Consider the following 25,044-nt stretch of genomic DNA (forward strand, 5'->3'; position numbering starts at 1 on the left):
CTGAAGTCAAAACGAAATAAAAATAAAAACTAATGAAAATTGCAAAACTATTAAAACCCTGGTGGTACAGGACCATTGTTTTATCTACTCAGATAATCACTGTCAGACACGTAGTAGTAAACAAAACAAAATCAAACATCAACATTTTTATGTAGTTCCAGATTTTTATTAATTGTATTGTAATGGCTGATGGATGGTGAAGACTTTGCAATATAACTGTTGTTGTGAATATGTTCACAACAACAGTTATATGTTCACAACAACAGTTATATGTTCACAACAACAGTTGTGAATATTTTCACAACTGTTGTTGTGAAAAAACAACCCCAACAATCAAATGATCCCCTATGAGCAAGCACATGGCGACAGTGGGGAGGAAAAACTCCCTTTGAACAGGAAGAAACCTCCAGCAGAACCAGGCTCAGGGAGGGGCGGCTATCTGCTGCAACCGGTTGGGGGGTGTTATTTATATTTTACTGCTGTTAATATTTCCATGTCTGTAATAAGCGTGATAGGCAAGGTGCAAGAACCCTGTCTTAATTTGTAATAATGGGGGCACGCCGTGTTTTCTGTGGTTTAATAGGAAGAGGAGGCAGGGGTGGGATTAAATTTTTATTTGTGTTGATGTCCCACGTCTCTAATAAGCGTGCACTGAAAAAAATAATCAGTGGGATAAACATAAAAAAATTATTGTAAGCGGTTGCACGAAATTAAGTTATGTTTGGTTAACCTGAGTTTTTCATGTTATACCTGCACACATTTATCTGGTAACATGAACATGACTTTTTTATGTTGTTGTTACGTTTTTCATTCTGGTCAAATATTTATAGAAACCACTTGTTTATCAGACATGAACTTTTTGTGTTAATTGTATTGGACTACTATGTGTTATATTGACAAGCTTATTTTATTTTATAACAAATTTCTAATATATAATATATAATCTAATATATAATTGAGTGTTCAATAAATAAAACTAAATTAAGGCTGATCTTACTGTATGTACTGTACACTTTCTCTTCAATCAAAGAAATAAGCAAAACATTTTTGAACAATGACCTGTATTTTTGAAAATACTACACAGTTGTAACAATGGACTTTCAATTCAGGCTTCCAAAATATACATGAGTCATATTTGTACAATGCATCTCTTGAAAAACATTCCACAGCATTCCTCAAAGTTATCTGCTGTAACCTGGATTCAACATTGTGGGGCCTTATGACATCACGCTTATGTAAAAAATAGTTTTTTAAATGTAAGAGCCATAAGGTAATATGGCAAAAGGGGTGTAATTATTAAAATGACACAAAAAGGAGACTTAAAATAACATTATAACCCACAGGCACAAAACCAAGAGACCTAAACTGATTAGTATTGGCTTGCTTCTATCACTAAACATCACAATCACTAATACTAGACCATGCAATCTGTTTGTAGTGGTGCACCTTGGGAAAAAAAATTGCTAACTGGTGAAATTGGTGCAAGGCACCATTTCCATTGAGAAAAATGGACATTCAAAGTTTGAATTTTTTTTCAAAAGAGCCATGGCTTGAAAAGTGAACACTGAACACTGCAGTAATAAAGGCCCCAAGTTGAAAAGTGCCAGAAAAATAAGTTTCACTATGTACTGCAACTTTACCAGTGCTGGCTTAAAAGAAAGGATGGTCCATATTCGAAGAGGTAAACATGTTGTTCCCACATCATAACTGGAAAACTGTTCAATCGTACAGTCTGGTCCTGAAAACCTGGGCCTTCTTTGAAAGGCTGTTCCTTTTGAGCTCCATAAACAGTTTCTATAATACCTCCAAGGTATACTTTTCCAGTGGGTAGGTGAGGTTCAAAGTGTACATTAGTCCAAACAGCATTGCAGCTGCTAGGGTATAGTTATCCAAATCCTGCCAGACTCTCTGGCCTTCAAGGACTATCCCGATGTCCTCAGGGCTGCCATTGGTATCTCTTGACTTTATGATGTAAATTCCCATGGTTGTTTCCTTATTAGATCGTTGGATAACGGCTTCATCTGCGGCCTAGAAAATGCAGAAATCCAAAATTTAATTAAACAGAACACAGGTCAAAGAACATTATACCAAATCTTATTTTAATCTGTGTCACTATTCCAAAAAATGTTAACATTAACACATTAGGTGAACAAAAATGGATTCATTACAGCATGTGATTTGAATCCTCAGAATGCTTAAAAAGGTAATGCATTTCTGAAGTGAAATCTCCATGCAAAGAAGCAGAATACTGTCAGAGCATAGAGAGGTGTTCAACTATGAACTCCACACATAGTTCTAATGCAGGTAAAAGAAAAAAACCCCCGCACCCATGGTAAATTGTGAAAATCCCAGGTGATTTTCAACATACTCCTGGCATAGAGTGACAAGCAGCATTTTGTTAAAATTATTATTTTCCCTAAAGTGTATACACAAATTTTTTTTTTTTCTTACCTGGGCCGTGGGCTCCAGAATGTTCTGAAGTCTTCTTCCTCTTTGTCCTCCTCGCCTTTTGAAGACCTTTATTAGTTTGTCAGATAGCACATCTATCTGCGAGAGTAATCTGGACTGCAGTGGCATGGAGGTAATGCGCTTAAACTCTGCATTTATCTAAAAAGAGAAGTTGTCACATAAAAATGCTGTCAAAATCTCAGATCTCACAAGGTTACATCCACACAAAGTTGTTATTTTTGTCATATTACTATTTATTAGCTATGGGTCCCATGTTGCTGAGCAGTTCCATAGTTGCCCTTACTTCAATACCACCCAAAGCCTGTTTGCAACCACAGCAGTTGCCTCCTTCTGGCCATTTTGCAGTTCTGCCAAATGACCCAGAAACTACATCTATTAGTGTCATATACACATCAAGGTCTTTCATTAATACTTAGTTAAATTAATTAATTTGACCTTTCCAGAAAATTTACCTTACAGAATGTGAGATAACATATGCAAAGCTTCACTAGTAAATAAAATAATGTTATTAAAACCTTAACTGTAACACCTCTACGTAACAACGCTAGAGAATTGTTCTGAAGCAACACCAATCTGCCCTTCAGCAGGGATAAGCACCATATATCGATACAGAAAAAATAAATTAAACATATTTATATTGTCATTTTTTCTTATCTCTTTAAGCCCTCCTCTCAGTCTCTCTATAAATCAGTTAAAATAATTTGTTGGGTTTTTGTTTGTCTTTAACATGTTATCAGTACATTACATTCACTGCCCCAGAACATGAAATAAAGCCCCAAGCCATGCACTTCCTCTCCTAATGAGTACTGCATAGGTGTCATGCCCTAAATAAACCGACTTTAGTGAAGACCCCCCCCTCCGAACACACACACACACACACACAGAGCCCACCCCATGGCAAACTAGCTTGTTTAACTGTTTAACTAAAACATTTTAGGTACAACCAGTTAACTAAATGGACACAAGTTAGTTAGTCTGTATTCACTGAGAAAAAAACAAGCGAATGTGACTGGGCACACACTGAAAAAAAGCTAATGCACATAATATTGTCCCGCAGCTTAAGCTAGCATTATCGTTAGTTAACTTAAGGAATGACTTGTTTTTTCCATTATGTTGCTCAACGGCAATTCATGAGAAAAACTTCCCCATCTAATGGATGTTCTCTTCGTTTCCTCTCAAACATGTAGTTTTCAGTTTACCTCGACAAAGTAAAGCTCAGCACCAAAGGTAAACGAAGCGAAGACAAAAAATGGCGGACCGCCACAGTGAATTTTCCCTCGCAGACCACACCCTGGGGGGTGGAGTTTCAACAGAAAACATAACTATTTTCTGTTATTTTGATATGACTGGTTTTAAAAGACTGAACATCCTTCTAAAACAAGTGAAAGGCGTGAGACTTAATTATGTTTAGACCAAAAATATAAATTATTCATGTTGGATATATTTACTGTATTTTTACTAATTTAACAACCTCATCATTGCATTAGCTTTATGCTATAGCATTACGCTTACATTAGCTTGAAGCTCAAGGTCGTCATTTTATTTAATTTCTTTTTCTGGGCTTACAAACAGGACACACAACATTTAGATAACCGTTACACTGAATCTTGGGTCTGTGTTGAGTCTTCCAGCTGCTGACTACAGAAGCTAGATTGACCTTTTAGCATGTTTATAGCGGCTGTGGCTATGTGCTGGTAATGTTACCATGTGTGCGCAGTCACATTGGCAGCAGACATGTTTCAACAAACTAGTCATATCCCGGCCCTACATTAGCTTGTTTAATGGTTAAGACACTGCAGGTACCACCACTTACTACAGACACCAATGCAAGTTTGTAATAGTCTGTTAATTTAGACTGAAAGAATATATAAACAATATTAACTCACATTATATATGTTAATTACTAATTTGCTTATCGCATAATTTCGGTTACCATTAGCTAACTGGAGCCTAACATTGGCCTTTCCTGGTTTTCGATAAACAGCCCACATACCTGTAAAATAACAACACCCCAGTAAAAGTCCACATATATAAAGGGTCTACACTCTTTCTCACTGGTGTGTTAGCTTTAAAATCTTATTTACCTTCAAGTGTAAAACTCCAGATGGTAGTAGATTTTCCAAAGCGAGAGACAAAAATGGCGGACAGTGCAGCCGATTTTTCCTTTCCAGGGGGCGGAGCTTGAGGATAAAACACGACTAACTTGTTTCTTTTCAACATGATTTGTTCTAAAAGAATGAATATTCTTAAAGAATATGTGAAAATTAAAAGACAAAAATATGTTTAGATGTGAAATTTAAATTAGTCATGCTGGATATATGAAGTAATTTTATGCAAATTCAACAACCACCCTATTGCATTTTTTTCAGTGTGGTGCGTAAGGTGCATCAACCTTGTATTGGTTTTTAATAATGGGGGCACACCGTGTTTTCTGTGGTTTAATAGGAAGAGGAGGCAGGGGTGGGATTAAATTTTTATTTGTGTTGATGTCCCACGTCTCTAATAAGCGTGGTGCGTAAGGTGCATCAACCTTGTATTGGTTTTTAATAATGGGGGCACACCGTGTTTTCTGAGAAACCACAGAGTGGGGAATAAGTTTTTTATCATTAGCTGGTGAGTCTTTAGCTACAGACACACGCCTGTTTGTTTTATTAATTGTTGGCAGCTGAACTTGTTCCGTTTTAGCTGTTGTTTGTTCTGAGCTGCTGCTTTCCTGACAAAGGAAGAAATGAACTCGTTTCTCCCTTTGGAGGAGTGGTTCTTTTGGCTTTGGTTGAAAGTCATCTGAACCTTCCTTTTCTAAAACAACACTATGTTTTTCCCCCTCTGTTCTGTCTAAAACTGGGATGTTTTTACGAGCGGCTTTGAGAAGTTCCAGCTCCATATCGCGACGACGGCGTTCGTTCTCGGTGGCCTGACGTCGTTGCTTTAACAAATACTGTGTTTCCATTTCTTTCTCAAGTTCAGCCAAAGCACGTTTTTCTTTGGCTCTCTCGTAATTATATTGGCAAAGTTCAATGTATTTTTCACGCCTTTTTTGCGCCTCTTCCATATGCTTTGCCAATAATATCGCGTCAGCCTTCCTGCCAGCCTCACCCCACTCCCGACTTTCCCTTTGTTTGTCCTGCATTCTCTCTTCCTTTAGCCTGATTGCGTCCTCCCAGCTGTTGTGGAGTGACTTAAACCTGGCTTTTCTTTCAGCCTTCCCTATATTTTCGTGTCCAAGGTGTTCCACTAACGGCTTTTCCTCCCGTTGCTCCTTTAACTCGATTTCTTTTTGAACTTCTTTAAGGTTATTTTTCCTCCTAATTTGCTCTCTTTGCTCACGAAGAACCTCGTATGTTTTAAGCGTTCTAAGATTAGCGTTGTGCTGGTGATTTTGAATTAATATGTCTGACATATTCATTTCCTCTCTAAATTTTAGTTCTTTTTGAGCTCTGAATTTAAGATCTGCCAGTACCTTGTTTGGCATTTGAACAGAGGACGTTTGGAGGGCCTTGTTGAAGTTTGTTAATGTTTGTGCCATTGCAAAAGCATAAATGTGAGACAGCGGTATTTTAGACAGAATAACTTTGGGGTTCACTTGTGTAGAGTATAGTGATGCTAAGGCTCTATTTAAGACCTCGATTTGGAAGCTCCTTTATTGTGACGTTGCAAAGGCCTTTGATCTGAGCGTAAGCCCCGCCCCCTATGCTGGGCTTTGGAGCGTGATGTCACGGGGGTGGGCGTGGAAAGGATTTTGGCCCGATCCGCCATTTTGGGGGTCTAGCGCAAGTGAAAAGGGAGCGAAGACACACACAACAGCCATGGTTCGTATTTGCTGTGTGGTCGGCTGCAATGTTCGATCGCACGACCGGCAAGAGAATAAGCTTGAAAATGGTTTATCTTTTCATTCTTTCCCAACCTGGAAGCAACATGAGGCAGCTCGTGTATCGATGTTACCAAATGAAGGCGTCTAGCCTGGATAGCAGCTGTGAGACGAGCTGATATCCGGTTCCCTAACATCTCCAAATATCTGTTGGTGTGTTCCAGACATTTTCATTCCGGTAAGTTCTAAATATGTTCATATCACTCTTTATAGCCTATTAGTTTTATTTCCGATGCACTCTGAGCTCATAGCAAATTAGAACAAACATCCTACTGACTCACACAACTCCATAATGATGTTGGTGGTACAGGACCATTGTTTTATCTACTCAGATAATCACTGTCAGACACATAGTAGTAAACAAAACAAAAGTAAACAAAATCAAACATCAACATTTTTATGTAGTTCCAGATTTTTATTAATTGTATTGTATCCTGGCTGAGGTTTGGTCCGTTTACAGCATCCTGCCATGCGATTACATTTGTTCCTGACCACTGAGAATCCTCACGTTAACTTTTATCGAGTGGACTAAAGTTAGCGTGTTTATATTATGCTCACATAGCTGTGTCGCTAGCGGTCACGTAGCACATCATTATATACCAGCTAGCCAAACTTCAGTAACCCTACAAATGTCACTGCTGTTTAGTTTTCTGTCTTCATTTATGTTGGAAGTGATAGCAGAGCTGTACGTTTGAATTTGTTTCCAAAATCCCTCAGTCAGGACATGCTATATTGTATTTAGATGGAAGCTAGCGAGCTAACTTCCTGCTAATTTCTAACTCTGTTAAATGTCATAAATTCCGTTTTCACGGATACCTGGATGTTAAACTCAATTGTTACACCTGGTAGAGCAGAACGCTGATCATTTTATTACAGATGAAAGACTTTAGACAGTTTTTCAACTCTCAGTGATGCCACAGTGATCGTTTGACTTTGGGACCTGCAGCGGAGTTTGAGCCCAGATACGGCTAGTGACCTCAGACTTAAAGACCGGATAGTACTTTTTCCTTTGGGAAGGTACCATCTGTGCATTCTGCAATTCTGTTGAAGAAAGATGTTGAATCTATTTAATTATTGTAGAAAAATAATTGATTTCTGTGCATTTGTTTTACACTTGCATTAAATTAAAGTTGATTACATTGATTAAAGGCGGGGGGTAGTTCCCCAATATTTTTGCTGGGAGTTGGCAACCCTATTAGTTAGGTTGCTTAATATTTCCACTAAGTACTCTTTAAAATACCAGAATAGGGAGGATGGTGTAGGTTTAAATTTATTAGGTTGATCAGTGTTGCTGAACTATAAAACGTTTTGAGTGCAGTGTATTTTTTGCATAAAGGTATAAAAGAATAGCTTCAGTCTCTTGTTTTTTTTTTTTTTGTTTTTTTTTTTTAAACTTGACTATGAACTTATACAAAATGCAGCAAGATATATTATAAAATATATCTCTAATATATTATAAAAAACAGTTTTATTGATTACAAAATACGCTGTATCGGATTCATATCAGTATCGGCAGATATCCAAATTTGTGATATTGGTATCGGCCATCAAAAAGTGGTATTGTGCCATCTCTAATATCAATGTATGCTCTCGGTGTTTGCTGATATCAAACTGTGGTGTGAGGACCACTGTTGGTAATCTTTGTAGTGATACTCAGAAGGTCTATCTTATAAAGTCCTTGTTTTGTTTTATTTAGACCTGGTTTACTTCTGGCCGTTGCAAGGCCTGGATTGTGTAGCAGCCAAAAACTCCTCCAGAGAGGCTGTCCTGGTGAGGGAGAAGTTCATGGCCCACTTCTCGGCGGAGGGAGCAGTGTCTTGTCAGCCAGAAGAATAGCCTATTTGAAGTCCCAGTGACTTCCCCACAACGGCTCTTTTAAGAGCCACCCACAAACCTCTAAAGAGCGTTCCTGCCTTTTTAAAAATTTTCTAAATAAATGGAGCTTGCCTCCAAAATAAACTAACCTCTCTTTATTCTCTTAAATAATTGGTCTTCACTAGTGCTGGGCGATATGGAAAAAATATTTATCACGATATGATTTATTTGATATCACGATAATGATATATATCACGATATACCACCTGACCTGTGGTCATCTGGAAAGTATGCAGTCTGTAAACAGCGAGTGGAGAGGGTGCAGTCTTTGTTTTGAGTTACCGTAAAGCATGTCGCAAATCCGGGTGCACGTAAAGCAGCACCATGTCGCAAAACCACAAGACGGAGTTTCTTTGCGAAAAATATCATTTTTTTTATACTTTATTTTCTCTTGCATAAAGTTAAAAGTATGTATAGTGAGAAGACAACACTAATATATTTGCCACAGGCTATTTAACCCTTTAAGACCTACCATAGAACCAAGTCCGCCAGAGCTTATCTTTACATTTTACATGCTGTAGTGCCATTTGTGGGAGCATTTCAAGTTGCTATACATCAATACAACCGTTATAGCCCAAATTTTAATAATATGTATGCATTAAGTCCATAGTAACTACATAAATTGCAAAAAAAGTGCAATAAACTACAAAAAAATTTAAAATCGTTTTTGTTTTGTTTGTTTAACATATATTTCTAGTTAGAGAAATTTAAGAGGCTTATCCCTCAAAACTGTAAATACAAAAAAGTTGCACAAAATAGTTTCCAACCACGAGAAATTTATTTTGAGTGTCTTCATAGTTTTAGTTTTGAGATACACTAATTTTTATATACTACAGGAAAAATGAAAATAAATATTATAATGCAAATTTGCAAAAAAAAAAAACAGCATGTGCATCAAAATAAACTATTTCCAACAGTGTCATTTGACTTCTAAGCATCCCAGAAATGATACAGAAAAGCATAAATTCAAACATGACTTTTAAAAACTACATTTTCCGCGAAAATGACGTCACTTCCGGTTTCGGACAGGTAATGGCGGACATGCGATAGTTCGCGCTGACTTATATTCCAACGTGGGAAGTGTTATGAATAGCTGATCGGATCGGCAAAGCGTGTTTCTGGAATATTGTTTTTGTTGCTGCAAGTCTGGAATATTATGTTTTTGTTGCTGGAAGTGCTTTTTATGCAATTTTTGCAAAGCTATATGTGGAAGGAAACCGTGACTTAGGACAAGCTAATGGAATAAGATGTAAGTACAACTCCTACAGTTTCATATGCAAAAAGAATTATTGCGCTACCTTACCTGGTTCCAGTTGTACAGGGGTTTAAAAATAGTTAGGCAAAACGGAGTGTGCCTGCTCCGACCGGTTGTAAAGGGTTAATGATATATTTTATGTAATAATTTATAAAATTAGGGTTAGAAACGATAGAAGACAAATGGCACGATAGACACTTTTCTATCGTCCACACGATATATATCGTCATATCGCCCAGCGCTAGAGTCCTGTGAAAACTTTGTTTTGGCACGACTGTATGAACATAATGCTGTGATAAAATCAGCATGATCTGCAAATAAAGATTCTGAGCTTAAATAAAATTGAGTGAAGTGAATTTGAGGTTCAGTTCACATTAGTTATGTCCTCAGTGGCGATGCTGCTGCATTGCCAGCTTTTAGGATTATTATTAAATCATTTCACTTCAGTCACAGAAGCCTTAATAAAAGCAAGAGTTACAATGTATCAGTGGGAAAAGGGAGATATCAGTGGACAGGATGAGGAACTAGTCTCACCACTACAAGCATTTCATTTCACTTTATATATACATTACTTTGAAAACCTTGATAATAAAGTCATATTTTTCATCAGGTAAGTATCTGGGAACTGAGGAGACCAGCTGCAGGATTTTAGAAGATGAATGTTGTCCCTTTCCTGTCTGTTATAGAATTTTATCTGCTTAACAGTCCTGAACCTTCTTTGTCATATTTCTTTTTTTCATTTCATGATTCTCCAAATGTTTTCAAATGCTGAAAGGTGTGAACTGCGGGCAGGCTAGTTCAGTACCTGGGCTATTTTACTATGAAGCCATGCTGTTGTAATAGCTGCTGTATCCAGTATAGCTCTGTCTTGCTGAAATATGCAAGGCTTTTCCCAAAAAAGACGTCATCTAGATAGGAGCATATGTTGGCTAAAATCTGTACATACTTTTCATCACTGATGGTGCCTTTCCAGGTGTGCAATATCTGATAATGTCTTCATAATAAAACTCTTCTTTAGTCCAGAGCATGTTTTCCAAAGGTAATTTCAAATTACGATTTGTCTGACTAGTTTTCCACTTTGCCTCAGTCCATTTGAAAGGATCTTTGACCCAAAGAAGATGGTGGCCATTGTGGATCTTGTTCTTCTTTGCATTTGTGGACAGATGACAATTTCTGGAAGCGTTCCTGTGCCCATGCAGCGATTTCCATGATACAGTCGTACCTGTTTAAATGCAGTTTAAACAGTCCTGTTTAAATCCACCTGATCCAAAGATGGTGGATTTCCAAAACTAATATTCAGCCTTTTCTCTTATACACAGAGATTTCTTCAGATTCTCTCAAACTTTTGATATTATGATGTACTGTAGATGAGATAGTCAGACTCTTTGCAGTTTTACATCAAATAAACTTGTTCTGTAATTGTTCCACAATTTGTAGACAGGTTTTTGCAGACGGATGAACCGCTGCACTTCTTTTCTTCTGAGAAACATCCTCTAAGATGCTCCAGCTTTTTTTTAGTATCACTTAGTTTTCCAACTCCATGTTAACTTTTTTGAGATTTATTGCTTCCATCAAATTCAGAAAGATATTTTTCATGAAATAGTAGTATGTTTCACTTTTAAATATTTTATGTGCTTTCTATGTTCTATTGTGAATAAAATATGGGTTTATGGGCTTTGCGTTATACATGGTGTCCCAAAACCTTTGGAACCAGGACTGACGTGCACTTTTTACATTAAAGTCAAGAAAACACAGGATTACTCGACCACAGCACTTATTTGTGTGACATTTCTTCCAGTTGTTATTAATTTCGTGCCAAGGGGGAAGTAGCATGGAAATAAATAGTGCAGGCATTGCTACTGTTTGTCGTAGCCCTGAGGTATTATCATCATACAGTTTACATTCATCAAACCTGATAGCCCGCCCACGTTTATTAGATCCATGTCATGCAGTGTGGATTGGTTGCTGAAATCTCACAGCTTGTAGGAGCCTTCAAGTTTGAAAAATATGTACCATGGTGAATTGTTGAGGCAAAAGTTTAATTTTTTTGTTCTGCAACACCAAAACCGTGTCCAATCTGTGAAGCACGATTGGTTTGAGTAGCATCAGATCTTTTTTTTTTTTTTTTTTTTTTTTTTAAATTCTCTATTTAAGGTGAATGTCGGGCATAACAGTATAACAAGTTTTTCAAGTTTATGTATACCACGGTCTGCAGGGTGGTTCTAATTCAAAGGGTGACACCGCAGGGAGAAGGATTGCTTTTAAAGATGCCAGTGATACTGTTATCTGTTGGATTGGCAAATGCAACAAAGAAAAATCATTATTATCAATGTGAAGTCACCGTTTCAGATCTTACTCTTGAAGTGTCCGAACCTGACATAACTAGAGCTGGGCGATAAAACGATAACGATATGTATTGCGAAATAACTTTTTCTCGATAGAAAAATTAAACTATTGCGATAGGCCTCATCTCTCTTGTCCTCTTAAAAAAAGAAAAGAAAAAAAGAACAGCCAATCCAAATTAAGTAGCACAGAGCCGAACCAATCACAGCCGCAGCGTCACGTCACGTGACTTGTTATGTACAGCACAAGCGCCAAGGCGCACATGTGTATTTGTTTTTGCAGCCCGGGTAATGAAGGAAATGAGTTTGCCGACTAGAGAAAAATCAACCGAGAGCGTGAGCGAAGGTTACCGAAGAAAAAACAGATGATGGTTCCAATGCCGGAGAGCTTGTCGAACGGAAGGGCCATAGAAGTTCCTTAGTGTGAAGGTATTTCGGCTATTTCAAGTCTGACAAAACACAGAGTAGCGCGCACTGTAAATTGTGCCGAAAGCAAGTCTGGAAATACAATAAAGCGGTGCATGCTCAATCTCTGACTGAAAGCGCTAATTCGTCATTCGGCTTTTGTCAGACTAAAGTAACTGTTAAAACTGTTTGAAAAGCTAAGCTATACAACAAGGAGAGATTGAGAATTTCCTTTTAGTTCTCAGTTTATTTGATATTGACAAAAGTTAGTCAATTTTGTCTGTTCTTCTGTAAAACGACCTAAGATTTATTTTTAGAATTAATATTTTGTTTCTAAGTGGAATTGACAATTTAGTAGTCTGTTTTGTTTGTTCTATTTTGAAACTTAAACGCTTTAGCGGCTGCCTTTTGTGTAGTTTGCAATATTTGCCTTTATTTATCTGAAACTGAAGTCTCATGTTCCTTAAGTACATCTGCCCTGTTGAACTTATTATGGGAAATAAATATTTTAATTAAAACAAGCTGCAGATTATTTCACATTTTACTTGTGAGCAACGGCACATTTAAATCTTACAAATATAGTTATTTGGCTTATATCGTGATATATATCATTATCGCCTGAAATGAAAAAAACATATCGTGATATGAAAAAATCTTATATCGCCCAGCTCTAGACATAACCCTGAGATTTGTCACATGTGAATGAGTAAAAGACAACTCGTCTTCCAACCAGTCTTCCAACAGTATGTCAACCTTTCTGTTTTAAATATTTCCAATATTACATCATGCCAGTTTTCTATTGTTGATGGGGTAGGGCTTAGCCATTTTCTAGTAATAGTCTTTTTACTCCCCGCTAATAGTACCTACAACTTTATATCCCTCCTCAGTATTAAGCAAGGAACATAACCAAGGTAAATAGTTTCAGAGTTTAGAGGTTTTTGTTTTTTAAAAACACAGTTTAATGTCTTTTGAACGTCGATCCAAAATGGCTTAGGCTTTGCTTACGATTAAGCTTTAAGTCCTAAAATATAGGACTGCCCATATTTGTCTTGATGTTGGGCTTTGAAATATCTCATTATGATGATCTCTGCAAGTCAGAGAGTTAGCTGAAGACCATTGGAACTGGTCTTTGATCGGTTAGTCTGAGCTGGGTCCGCTCTTGCATTTTTAGCGTCTCCGATAAAGCCTCCTCCGTTTTTTGCAGCTTCTCCTCGTTTTCCTGGATTCTAGCTGCCGCCTCATCCAGGCTTGTGTTGGTTTTCGCCTTTTCTCCTTTTCTCCTTTTCTCCTTTTCTCCTTTTAAATCTCGGAGTTGTACATCTTGACTAGGGTTGCAAATTTCTGTGAGAATCAGGGTTAAATTCACCGGGTCCTCCCCTCCACTCGCATCAGCCGAAGCAAGGTTATCTGTGTGACTGCTGGCATTAGTTTCTTCACGTGACTGTGTGTCGTTGATTTTATCGACGGGTAGAGCAGATTTCTTACTTATAATCGTGGACATCCTCTTCACCCCTTTCTCAGAATTAGAGGAACTACGATTACCTCTCTTTCTATTATCTTCAGGGTAGTTCATGTTGGCTTTCGAGGTTGTTGACTATGCTGCCATTTCTCACAAACCAGAACCGCAAATCCCATCATCATGTCTTGCAGTTATTGAAGAAACAATGAATTTAAAAAATATGTTTAGAAATTTTACAGGAGAATGTCAGAGCAACAGTTCATGGCCTGAAGCTTTGGAAGGGTTTGCTGATGCAACAGTGACCCAATGCACGCAAGTAAATCAACAATTGAATCGTTAAAATGTGAATAAAATTTGAAAGGGCCGAGCCAGAGCCCTGACTCTTTGACCTGCAGTGAGCTGTAAAATCGCTCGAAGACAAATTTGATGAACTGAAACACCTTTGTTAGGAGGAATGGTTACTCCTCATCATCGGTAAGGCTCATAAGTACCACCATCCTGAAATATATTTATATTTATATGAATATTGGCCAATAGATTCATATTTTGCACTCACTGCAAATTGCTACCAGCACCTGCCTTAAAAATCCAGCATTGGTCAGGCTCTAGTTAGTACTAAACCTTGGCAAGCACAAGTCATTAATAAAAGCTGTAGTCTGGTGTGCATGAGTTCCCGCAGGCCTACAGAGGGAATAGCTGTTGAGAATAATAAACCAACCGCATAAAGGTGCTCTGATAGAAATAAAATGGGAAAAGCCTTCAGTGAGGCACAGTTTTTATATTAACACACACTTACACTTGAATCTATGTCGCTATGCTCCTTTTGATGAGATAAAAAAAGATATATTCTTCATTTGAAACGCAATCTGTGTAGCTGGGAAATTGTTCTTTTTTTCCCCCCCACTTCTTTTAGTTAGTTTGTATTTTGTGGAGATATGAAGACGGGAAGGCAGACAATGTGCAACAAAGGTTATTGAACTGCTCTTGATTAGATGTTGTTCCAGGTACAAAACCAGATCCTGCTGAGAAATTAATTACTGTTCAGCTTTTAGTTGCACTCTGATGAAATAAAAGATTTAAAAGATATAGAGAGAAGAAGAAAAAGACATAATTTCCTCCAGGCTGATACAGTGTCTGTGTCATTTATATTGAGCATTCACTTTCAAACTAAACACACTGCTTCGAGACCATTTTGTCCATTTTTCAAGACTGTCATTTTATAGAAAATCAATACCCGTAACCTTCACTTGTAAATAAATAACAGATTTAGAGGCCTCATTGATGTTGACTACAGTTTGGCTTGCCTCCTAATTAAGACTAAAGAGAACCTAATAGCCTAAACAACAAACAGCGGTGGGCTTCGCCGGTGCAATTAAGCCCACATTTTTAATACCAAATTGATTAATTTCTTTAATCAAAGTCAGCATTACCCTTGAAATGGAGTCACTTTTAATTATGCTGAAACACAAAACAGAAGCTGCTGATACTGCTCTGTGACAGCCTGTAGAAATTTCGCAGGCATAATAATGGGCAGGTGATATAATATAGGAGTCTGGTTTCAGATGATCTTTTGACAACAGTCTGTGTAGACCTGCATATTATCATGACAGGTGGAATTTTTCTCGAGCTTTTCCTCCAGTGTGCTCAGTTTTATTGACATGTTTACTTCTGTCAAAGATGCCCCCCCCCCCCCCCCCCCCCCCCCGATCAGTGGTAGTTTATTCGACAGGCGGCAGGGGAGCTGGAAAAGTTCCAGATTTTCTTGGAAGTATTATTTTTAGAGTTCTGATTTTGGTCATCGTGGCTGCTTTATTAAGGCCAACTGTACGAGTCGATGATTAGAGACTTGTTTTCACGTCCACGGGGAATACCTTTGAGACTGAGCTATGAATTTGACTCGAAGTGGCAATTTGGAGTATTGTCCTAGATTTGCTTCGGTTTGTGCTCTATTATAGCTCACCTCACCTTCTTCTATTAGGCGGTAATTTAAATGCTGGGTTTGTGGCCCGTCATTTATCAAGCATGTTTTAACAAAGTGCTCTCACGCAGTAACTCTGCACGGCCCAAACAAATTGCTCTTTCTGTCTACTCCTTGTTATCAACGAAGCTGTTGCCAGTAATTGCCGTAGGAATGTAATATTCCGCCTAAAGAGCAGCTCAAAATTGTGTCTTTTCCTTTCAGATTACTTTGGCTTTGATTTGATTATTCACAGCAAAAGCATTAAGCTAGCTCTGATTGAGGCTTTTCATGCAGCCTTGAACCATGTTTTCCTGCTTCTGCGCTGTTAATGCAGCTTCATTCCTTGACTCTAATGTAAATTGTGCTGGATGAAACGCACAGTCAGTGCAGTTGTGTTGCCTTATGTAGGTCAATTCTTCTCCGGCGTTCACTGCTTGGCCTTGTGATGAGTGATTTCATTTTGCGAGGGAACTGCAGTTTTATTATTCATACTCCAACAGAGATTGGAGTTGCGGTGCATTAAAGCATGACGTTGTCATTTCCCCGCTCGCAGAGGCGTTATTCCCTTTGCTCCAAATTGGAATTAAACCCAACATGTGATGCTGGCCCTAACTGTTTAGGAACAGCAACCCTCACCACACTGTTAAGCCTCACTCTCTGTGGATTGTGCAGTGTGTCATTTTATTGGTCAGTTATTGGGTTTTTTTTCCCCACCTCTGTCAAATTGGTGTTTGAGTTATTTAGCTAAGCTTGCCAGTTAAGCATTCATGAGTTTTTCATGAGTCATTGTTTGATAACAGAAGTGGCTTTTCTCACTTCAGATTTAATGCATACTGGTTCTCTGCATTTTTAACTGCCTCCAAAATTGATCTGACTGCCAACAATTTTCTACAATGAAGTAGCTGAGCACATTAGGTGAGTACTGTGAAATTGACCTCAGAAAAGTAGCAGTGTATGTGAGTCACATTGTAAAGACAGCTATTCAGGGAATCCAGACTAAATGGATTCTATTTGGGACTCTTTCTGCAGCGTGCGTATAACCTTAATGCCCTTACAAATATTGCCTCACAGTGGCTGCACTTTAACGGCTGCTGGATAATCAGCAATCCACATAGAATCGCAACTTTTCTTGGGTGTAGCTTCCCACTGTTTGTTGCTCTGAAGCAGCGTGAGGTCCCATATATCTTTCTGGTACTGTCTCTTCTGTTGATCTAATTGGATACCCTCTGTTGCCTACAATGAATCATTGCTGGACCCCTTCCCTCCCCTCAAGTACTTATTTTTATTGAATGCAGGGTTCCCCTGAATCACAAGTCTCAACTTTAAAACTTGTATTTGTCCCTTGGCTCCAGTCAATGATCTTTTTTTTTTCTTTTTTCCTTTTTTTTTTCTTCCCCTACAGCTGTGTTAGTATCACTTTTATTCCAGCAGGGGATTATAGGACTCCTTTTATGTCTTTTGCTTCCCCAGAGAAAGGCCAGGAGTTCAGGCCATTCTTCCCACTCTGCTAATTGTCTCCTAATTTGGCAAATGCATTTTAAGGTGGAATGAAGAGAGCCGACCCCTCTTTGCGTTCGTATGAGGCGGTGACACATCCGCACCTTCTCTGTGTATATTTATGAATGCACATCCCTCTTCTATCCTTGACCTCTACAGATGCAGGGGAAGCTTTGACGGAGCACAGACAGTTAAGTCTCGGCACATCTCAAACAGAACTGAGGCGATGGAGGCGTTTTTGGCATGCACTCCATGATTTTTTTCTTTTTTTTCTTCGAGAAGTTTAAATCCTGCTAGTTCTTAGGCTCTCCAACGTGGCAGGCATCTCACTCAGCTGCTGATCCACACTGCAAACACCTCCAGGAAAGTGGCTCTAACTGAGCCGATCGAAGGCAAAGATTTTTTTAATTACTCGCCCGCTGCAGAATGGAAAGGCTCGGGTTTTGCCTCTGGGTATTCGTATCGACTTGGGTGTATGATGTTTTAATGAGCCTGGCGTGTGAATGATTTGTTGCTGTTGTATATGCTCGAAAAACCTAATTTGTTTGTTTTTCTTGTGCATTTTCAGTGGATGGATTCTCAGTTGACTTGGAGGCAGATTTAAGACTTTCCAGACAGACCAGGATGTCAAAGATCTCCAAAGCAGCCAAGGCCGTGAAGAAATTGGATGCAGGCAATGTAATCCGGGCTATTGTGAGGTCAGGACAGGCTGCCCCTGGACCTCCGCTAGGCCCCATTCTGGGACAGGTAAAATTACTCCTGATTTCACCTCTTGTTCTATCTGTTCGCTCTGAGTAATCACAAGTATTAACTTAATTGAAGGAGCAGCGCTTCATTTTATCAACCGACCTTCTGAACACAGCGCTCATTAACCGCGAAGCAACCCGATCCTTTCCTATTTTCACTTTGCCAATCACATAGTTGCCTCTCTCTCCTCAGTCACCTCATCGTACATCCCCACCTCCACCTCCTTCTCCTCCCTATTCATATTCCCATTCTTATTCTAGTCGCACAGCTCTATTGTGCAGGTGGGTGCCACACACTGCCTCAGTCTGCAACTATTTTCTCACAGTTTCCAGGCCAAACACACCAACAGCAGCAGCTGTCCATATACATTAGCCTCACTCTTTACAAGCCAGCTGATGAAAAGGGATTGAACCTGCGAAGGTTTTGTCTTAAATTCTGGTGTACTTCTTTCTGCTTCAATTGCTCCACAGAGACAGCTGAGGTAGTCTTGTTTTTTATTGCTCAGGGATGCACCACTACAACTTTTTCCCCACTGATGCCAATTCCGACTAGAAAATCTTATGAATTGGCCGGTACAATAATAAAATAAGTCAGCAGTCCTCGAGCAATGAGCAATGATCAAAGTGACGAGAGTGGATAAGAATAGCAGAGGCAGAATTTACTTGGCCATTCACTGCTGATGCTCTGTTCATTAACCTCCTCTTTGTTTCTGATCACAAAATTGCATCTGCGTTAAATTTTTCTTGTAAAGTTTAGATTTTATTTTATGCCATAAAAGGTTCTATCTGCTGCAGCTTTAATAGCCATTGAGGAATTAAAGTTTAATTGTCCTTTGAGAGATAGAAACAAAGCAACCCAAAGGCTCATTCTCTACATACAAATGGTTCAGTTAGCCTCTTTAATGGACAGTACTCATCAGCCGTGGATGCTGTTGCACACTTGGAAACCAGATCAATTCTCACAGCTAATCCATCTCTGTGACATAATGACGACACTCAGACAAGAGAATGGAAAAATGTACATAATTGCCAGAAAAGCGAGCACCACATGATTTATAATATCACGGAAGGTAGCTTTATAAGTGAAATCAATTGAAAATATCGGATTTCTCTTAGATGACATCATCAATAGCTGCACCATTACTGTAGCTCTTCTGTATTCTACTGTCACCAGTTGAACAACATTAACCACAACATAAAAATCTGGTGGCTGCGCACTGCTTCTAATAGCTTAAATACAGGTAATTCATTTACTTACAAGGGTTAGTAACGAATAGCTTAACTTAGCCTGGTCTCTATGACAGGCCAGGACTTACATTTGGGGCTTAAACCCCATAGATTTTAGATCATTTTAAGCACGTTTCTCTATGACAAATATTTTCTCCTATTTAATGACAAAATAAGCTAACTTGATCGTCACAAATAATGACAACACACTAACGAAAAATGTCCTGTCTTCCTCCCCCAACCCCAACCAGTCATGGCAGTTGGCTGCCCCTCCCTGAGCCTGGTTCTGCTGGAGGTTTCTTCCTGTTAAAAGGGAGTTTTTCCTTCCCACTGTCGCCAAAGCACTTGCTCACAGGGGCTCATATGATTGTTGGGGTTTTCTCTGTTTTCTTTGTGATAATGTAGGGTTTTTACCTTACAATATAAGGAACCTTAAGGCAATGGTTGTTGCGATTCGGCGCTATATGAATTTAATTTAATTTAATTGATAAAATTGTTTTTACACTAAAAAGCCAAAACCTTGAACATTTTTGCACTTCATGTGTTTGATTCAAATATACCATACTATTACACAGCTTGAATGCTAGATTTTTGATGTTGATGCAGTAGTGTTTTGATCGCTGAAAAAAAAAAAACATTGGTCAGTGTTTTTCATATAGATTTATGTGCGCTCACTGTTCAGTTTATTGGGTGATATTTTGGTCCATATCAACGTGATAAAGCACACAGTTTCTGCATTTCTTAGCTGGATAGGAATCTCCCGTTCACACCCCAAAGGCATTCTACTTGATTGAGATCTGATTTTGATATAGTCTGAGCTTTCTGACATGGTGGTTATCGTGTTGGAAGCAGCCATCAGAAGACGTGTACACCCTGGATATAAAGGGATGGATATGGTCAGGAACAATACTGTACATTTAAACGATGCTCAGTTGGTATTAAATCTCTACTAGCCTGAACCATTGATGCATGGATCCTTGCTTTCAAGCTGTTTATGTCAAATTCTGACACAGAAATTGTAACTCATCAGACCAGGCAATGATTTTCAAGCCTTGTATTGTCCAGTATTGGTGAACCCCTGTGAAGTCTAGCCTCAGTTTTCTGTTCTTAGTTAAAGGCTGGAGGCTGGGAACCCTCTGCGGTCTTCTGCTGCTGTAGCTCGTCTGCTTGTGTTGTGCATTCAGAAATGTTGTACCAAGTGGTTATTTTGAGTCACTGTTGCTTTCCTGTTATCTTGAAGCAGTCTGGCCATTCTGGCCTCAACAATGCATTTTTACCCACAATTGCTGTTCACTGGATATTTTCTCTTTTTCAGACCATTCTCTGTAAACGGTAGAGATGGTTTTGTGGGAAAATTGCAGAAGATCAGCATTTTCTGAAATACTCGGGCCAACCTGTCTGGCACCAACAACCACGCCATGCACAAAGTCACTTTGATTTCAGCAGGTTGTCTTGACCATGTCTACATGTTTAACTTTTTCTCCCTTACATATGACACCTGACATCCTACCCCTTTACTCTTAATGACACATCAGTATATATGAATAAAGTTGTGACTTAATGACTATTAGAATGTGCTCTGTGCTTTTCCAAGGGTAGCTCGAGTAAGCTGTGCAGGCAGAGATCACTTTTACTAACTTTTGACATGTCATGTGATTAGATATTTGTATTAATAAGCTAATGAGAATTTTCTTCCAAACATAATATCTGTATTGTTTCTATGCAGATGACATAATTTTTCCTCCCCTACAGTCTAGTGAGTTTTTCAGTTACTCGATTTTGGAAATCAAAAGGAAGGACTGTCTTAAACCCGCAATAACAGCTCACATGATTTAGTGGAATAAAACTTGTTTCCGGCTTCAGGGATTCTTGGCTCTACAGAAAACTCGGCATTGTTAAAGTCATTGCTTCTGGCCTTGATTTAGTTTTGCTGCTCTTATAGTGGTGTTTACAGTCCCATAATTGATTTAAAAAACAGTGCTGCACACTGCCTCCTCAGCACCAAACAGAAACAGTTGGCACAGTTTGCTCGTGAACTTTTTAAAGCATGTACAACTGAATGGCCAGAAGGAATATTGGATTTTTAAAAACTCCAACTCCAAATGAATGCTATTTATATCCTTATCTGTGGGTTGTGTAAATAAGCAACTGTTTGCTTAAAGGTTTAGATATATAAACTTGAGCTGATAATCGTCACGTTAAGATGTTAATTCAGATTTTAGAAAATATGCTTTATTTTTGTAGTACAGCAATGATGATTCCTTCTGGAAAACAAATAATCGTATTCTTTCTGTCCAAAAATAAAGTAAGTGGTGGATCTATGCTTTCATCTGAGAGCACTTTCCGCTGCTCTCTCATTGTGCAAGTGGTTGGCACAGTGGCTGGATCCATATATTTGACTTGACACAGATTTTGCACCAGATGCCTTTCCTGACACAACCCTTCCATTTCTGTGCATTTGGGACTGGCACAAGTCACAAACATTGATCTGGCACAAGGAGTGCTCGGGCTTCTGACCCCCTGAGGAAGGGTTTGTGTCTCCTTGAACCGGAGTGCTTTCGCATGTAAGGCACATATGTTAACCACTGCACCCTGGAGCCACAGGATCTCTGCTTTCATCTACCATCTTTTATCGTCTGCTCAGAAATATAGAAGCCAAAATTTAACTGCTACCATGTGTAGAGACTGGGAAAACCCAGTTTTATCCTCTCTTTGCTGTTTACCAGTTAGATGTATAATTGATTTTAAGATTTTTACCGATCATATTTAAGGCTTCCTTCCCCTGCAGCTACACTGGAGACCCTGAGTTCCCCTGAGCTAAAGCTGAGAATTAAGAAACTCGCTTTGGCTGTCAGTCAACTCTAAAGGTCATTGAGATTTTACATCTGGCACATTTGGAGGAATTTGGGAGCGTCAAAGGTTAATTGAAAATGAACCTTTACAGCTTTCTGTCTAATTTTCTATAACATGAGACGTTATAAATTTGAAACATTTGATTTGAAACTCCTTTTGTTTTTTAATAGAAAGATCCGTGTTTGTGACTGACAGTTGACATATTTTTACTGGCAGCTAACCATCAGACATGCATAAAGACTCAAACAATAGCAATCATGTATTTATGAGCAATCCTCCTCATCTCTAACATCTTCTTGTCAGAGTAACATGAGTATTGATGTATCTGCATCAGTGGGAAAATTGCATTTTTTTATAGATATATATATATATATATATATATATATATTTAAAGTTTTCTTCTCCCTGAAAGCACCGTTTCCTTTCCCAAAGATGTTATGGTTCAAATTTGATTCCTTTTAAAGATGCTTGGATTTTTGACACCTCACTCTGACGCCGAAACTAAGAATAGTCGTTTCTTTACCAGCCTCACCAAGTATGCAATTTCGTTTTCTCTGTCTGTCTTTGTTTGTATGGCCGGTTTCACCTTTGAACACTTGTTCCTCGCTGTGTCTTGTCAGAATATTCTGTTTGAGCACGAACTGTGTTAAATAATGCATAGAAGACTCCACCGAGTCTATTTTATGTGATTAGTTTGAGATTTTCTTACTTTCTTACACCACACTTGGTTTTTATTTTTAAAGCCCTCTTTTTAACATCCACATTTAAAGGTTTTGATTTCATGGTTGCAGTATAAATACGAAGTAGCTGCAACATGAGACAAATGTAGTTCTATTTAGGAATCTCTATCTCTGTGTATTATATACTGAATCAATACCTTAATCTCACACAACGTACAGTGTCGTCAGATAGTGACATAACGACTTTTACATCAGCCTGGAGTTCACTGTATCCTGTTTATAACTCAACTTTTATAAAAATACACCGCCTATATTTTTTGTTAATTTATTAATTTATTTTAAGGCTGCAAAGTATGGTAACTTGGTAACAAAATGGATCTAGCTTTTGTTGTGCCGTTTCTGGAAATAGTACTTGACTGGACTGGAATCCAGTATTGGGGTCTTTCTGTGTGGGAATTGAATTTTCTTCCCATATTTGCATGGATACCCCAACTTCCTGCCACCATCCAAAGACATGCATGTTAGATTTACTGGTGATTTATAAATTTATTGTAGGTGTAAATGGTTGTCTGCCCTTCTGTATTAGACTGTGATAGACTCTGCCTCTCACTGCATGGGCACTGTGTTAACCTCCAGCCCCTCATGACCTTGAATTAGATAGGTGGATGAAAATGGATAGATGAATATAATGTAAATTGATGCCATCAACATTTTTTTTTTTTTTTTTTTTTTTTTTTTTGCCATTTTGAAGCCTTGTATGGTACATTTTTGGTCTGGCTATCCTGGTATATTTGAAGCTGGTCTATATTTAGACAGCAGGGTTGACCTGGGAACTTATCAGCTAATGGTAGAAAGCCAATTTACTTGGCTAACAAGAGTCATCTGTAATTCTTTATGATATTAAATGGGGTGCTAATTTTGGCTACTAAATCGGGCTTAAAACAAAAGCTGAACAACGGAGTCTCATTTACCCGTCACTGAAAATAGTCACACCCCTAAATCTAGAATAAGAAATCGAGACTCATCTGACCAGGTAACTTTTTCCAATCGTTTGTCCAGTTTTGGTGAGTCTGTGTGAATTGTAGCCTCAGTTTCTTGTTCATAGCTGATGGGTGTGGTCTTCTGCTGCTGTAGCCCATTGCTTTAAGCTTCAATGTTTTGTGCATTTGATGCTCTTTGCATACTTTGGTTGTAACTTGGGGTTATGAGTTACTACTGCCTTCCTACAAGCTGCAAGCAGTCTAGCCATACTCCTCTGACCTCTGACATTGACAAGTGTTCAGTGGATATTTTCTCTTTTTTAGACCTCTCTGTAAACCCTAGAGATAGCTGTGTGGGAAAATCCCAGTAGATCAGCAGTTTCTGAAGTACTGAGAACAACCTTTTCTGACGTTAAGTTTGAACTTCACCATGTCTGCGCACCCTAGATGCTGCCAAGTGATTGACTGACTAAATCTTTGTTTGAACAAGCAGTTTAACAGGTGTACCTAGTAAAGTGTGTGGTTTGAACACATTTGCGGAATATTTAAATAAGAGAATTTCATTCCCATTAACCTAATTTACAGTTTTGATTAAGCATAATTAAAAAGCCATGTTTTTTTTCTGGAATTCTTTAATGTCACTAATAGACTGATGACGAAGACACGACGACGGCTATGTTTCAGAATTCTTCCAAGTCACTTTTATCCAAACAGCCCTGGGTTATCAATTTTTGCCTTTCATTTTTACAGCTCTTACTGAACAAATCTGGGGATGTTTTTCAGGTATAAATTTTAAAAACAGATAGTGTAGGGCTTAAGGGATTAAACTGCATTGCTGTCAGGACCTCTATAGTAAAAAGGAGGTTGTTATTTCCATCTGCAGTAATTTGTGTTTGGCTCTGTTCCCCAACTTTTCATAAACATGCAGAAAGCCAGACAAGAGGAGAGCAGCAACAGTAAGACCCGAGCAGATAACAAAGCAGCCCTCGTACTGACAAACAGCTATGACATCAGTAAGGTCAAACACACATGACAGTTGAACTAGGAAGGAGGTGGGTTGCAAAGCAGCTTGCAGAGGCTCGGGGTAGACAAAAGAAATTTAAATAGTTTGCCGTATATAAAGCAACCAATTGGCTGAATTTTTTTGTATCAGACCAACTTCCAGAACGTGATTAAATTTAGTAATAACCAAGTAAATTTACTTACTGTAGTGCTACATCGAGGTATAGTGAAGAGTTAATTGTACTTTTGACAAATTCCATTTTTTTCCACATATCTTCATTTCAAAGTTATAACACTTTTTACTCTGCTGCTTTTTTGACAGCTTTACTTTCTTTGCAGATTTAATAAAGGATGTGATAGGATGAGGAGCTCAAAGTAGAGCCGCTGCCTCTCCAAAACGAAGTGAGTCAGCTTACATGGTTTAAA

The 25,044-nt window shown here is 38.5% G+C and overlaps 2 protein-coding genes across 2 annotated transcripts in view; one reads left to right on the top strand and one right to left on the bottom strand.

Annotated features, from left to right (window-relative positions):
• The window catches only part of mrpl11 (mitochondrial ribosomal protein L11), a 71,539-nt gene that overhangs the window by 14,586 nt on the left and 31,909 nt on the right, over positions 1–25,044 (top strand). Inside the window, exon 2 of the mRNA XM_019365057.1 lies at positions 17,699–17,877. Within this exon, the coding sequence (XP_019220602.1) occupies positions 17,755–17,877 (123 nt within the window). The 5' untranslated portion in view covers positions 17,699–17,754. The remainder of the gene's footprint in view (positions 1–17,698; positions 17,878–25,044) is intronic.
• On the bottom strand, positions 503–6,225 carry LOC112848126 (trichohyalin-like). The gene is made up of 2 exons (XM_025911182.1): positions 4,948–6,225; positions 503–616 (listed from the first exon to the last, which is right to left on the bottom strand). The coding sequence occupies exons 1-2, from the start codon at positions 5,993–5,995 to the stop codon at positions 537–539; spliced, it is 1,128 nt and encodes a 375-aa protein (XP_025766967.1). The 5' UTR covers positions 5,996–6,225; the 3' UTR covers positions 503–536.

Source organism: Oreochromis niloticus, linkage group LG2 (assembly GCF_001858045.2).
Source record: "Oreochromis niloticus isolate F11D_XX linkage group LG2, O_niloticus_UMD_NMBU, whole genome shotgun sequence".
NCBI lineage: Eukaryota > Metazoa > Chordata > Actinopteri > Cichliformes > Cichlidae > Oreochromis > Oreochromis niloticus.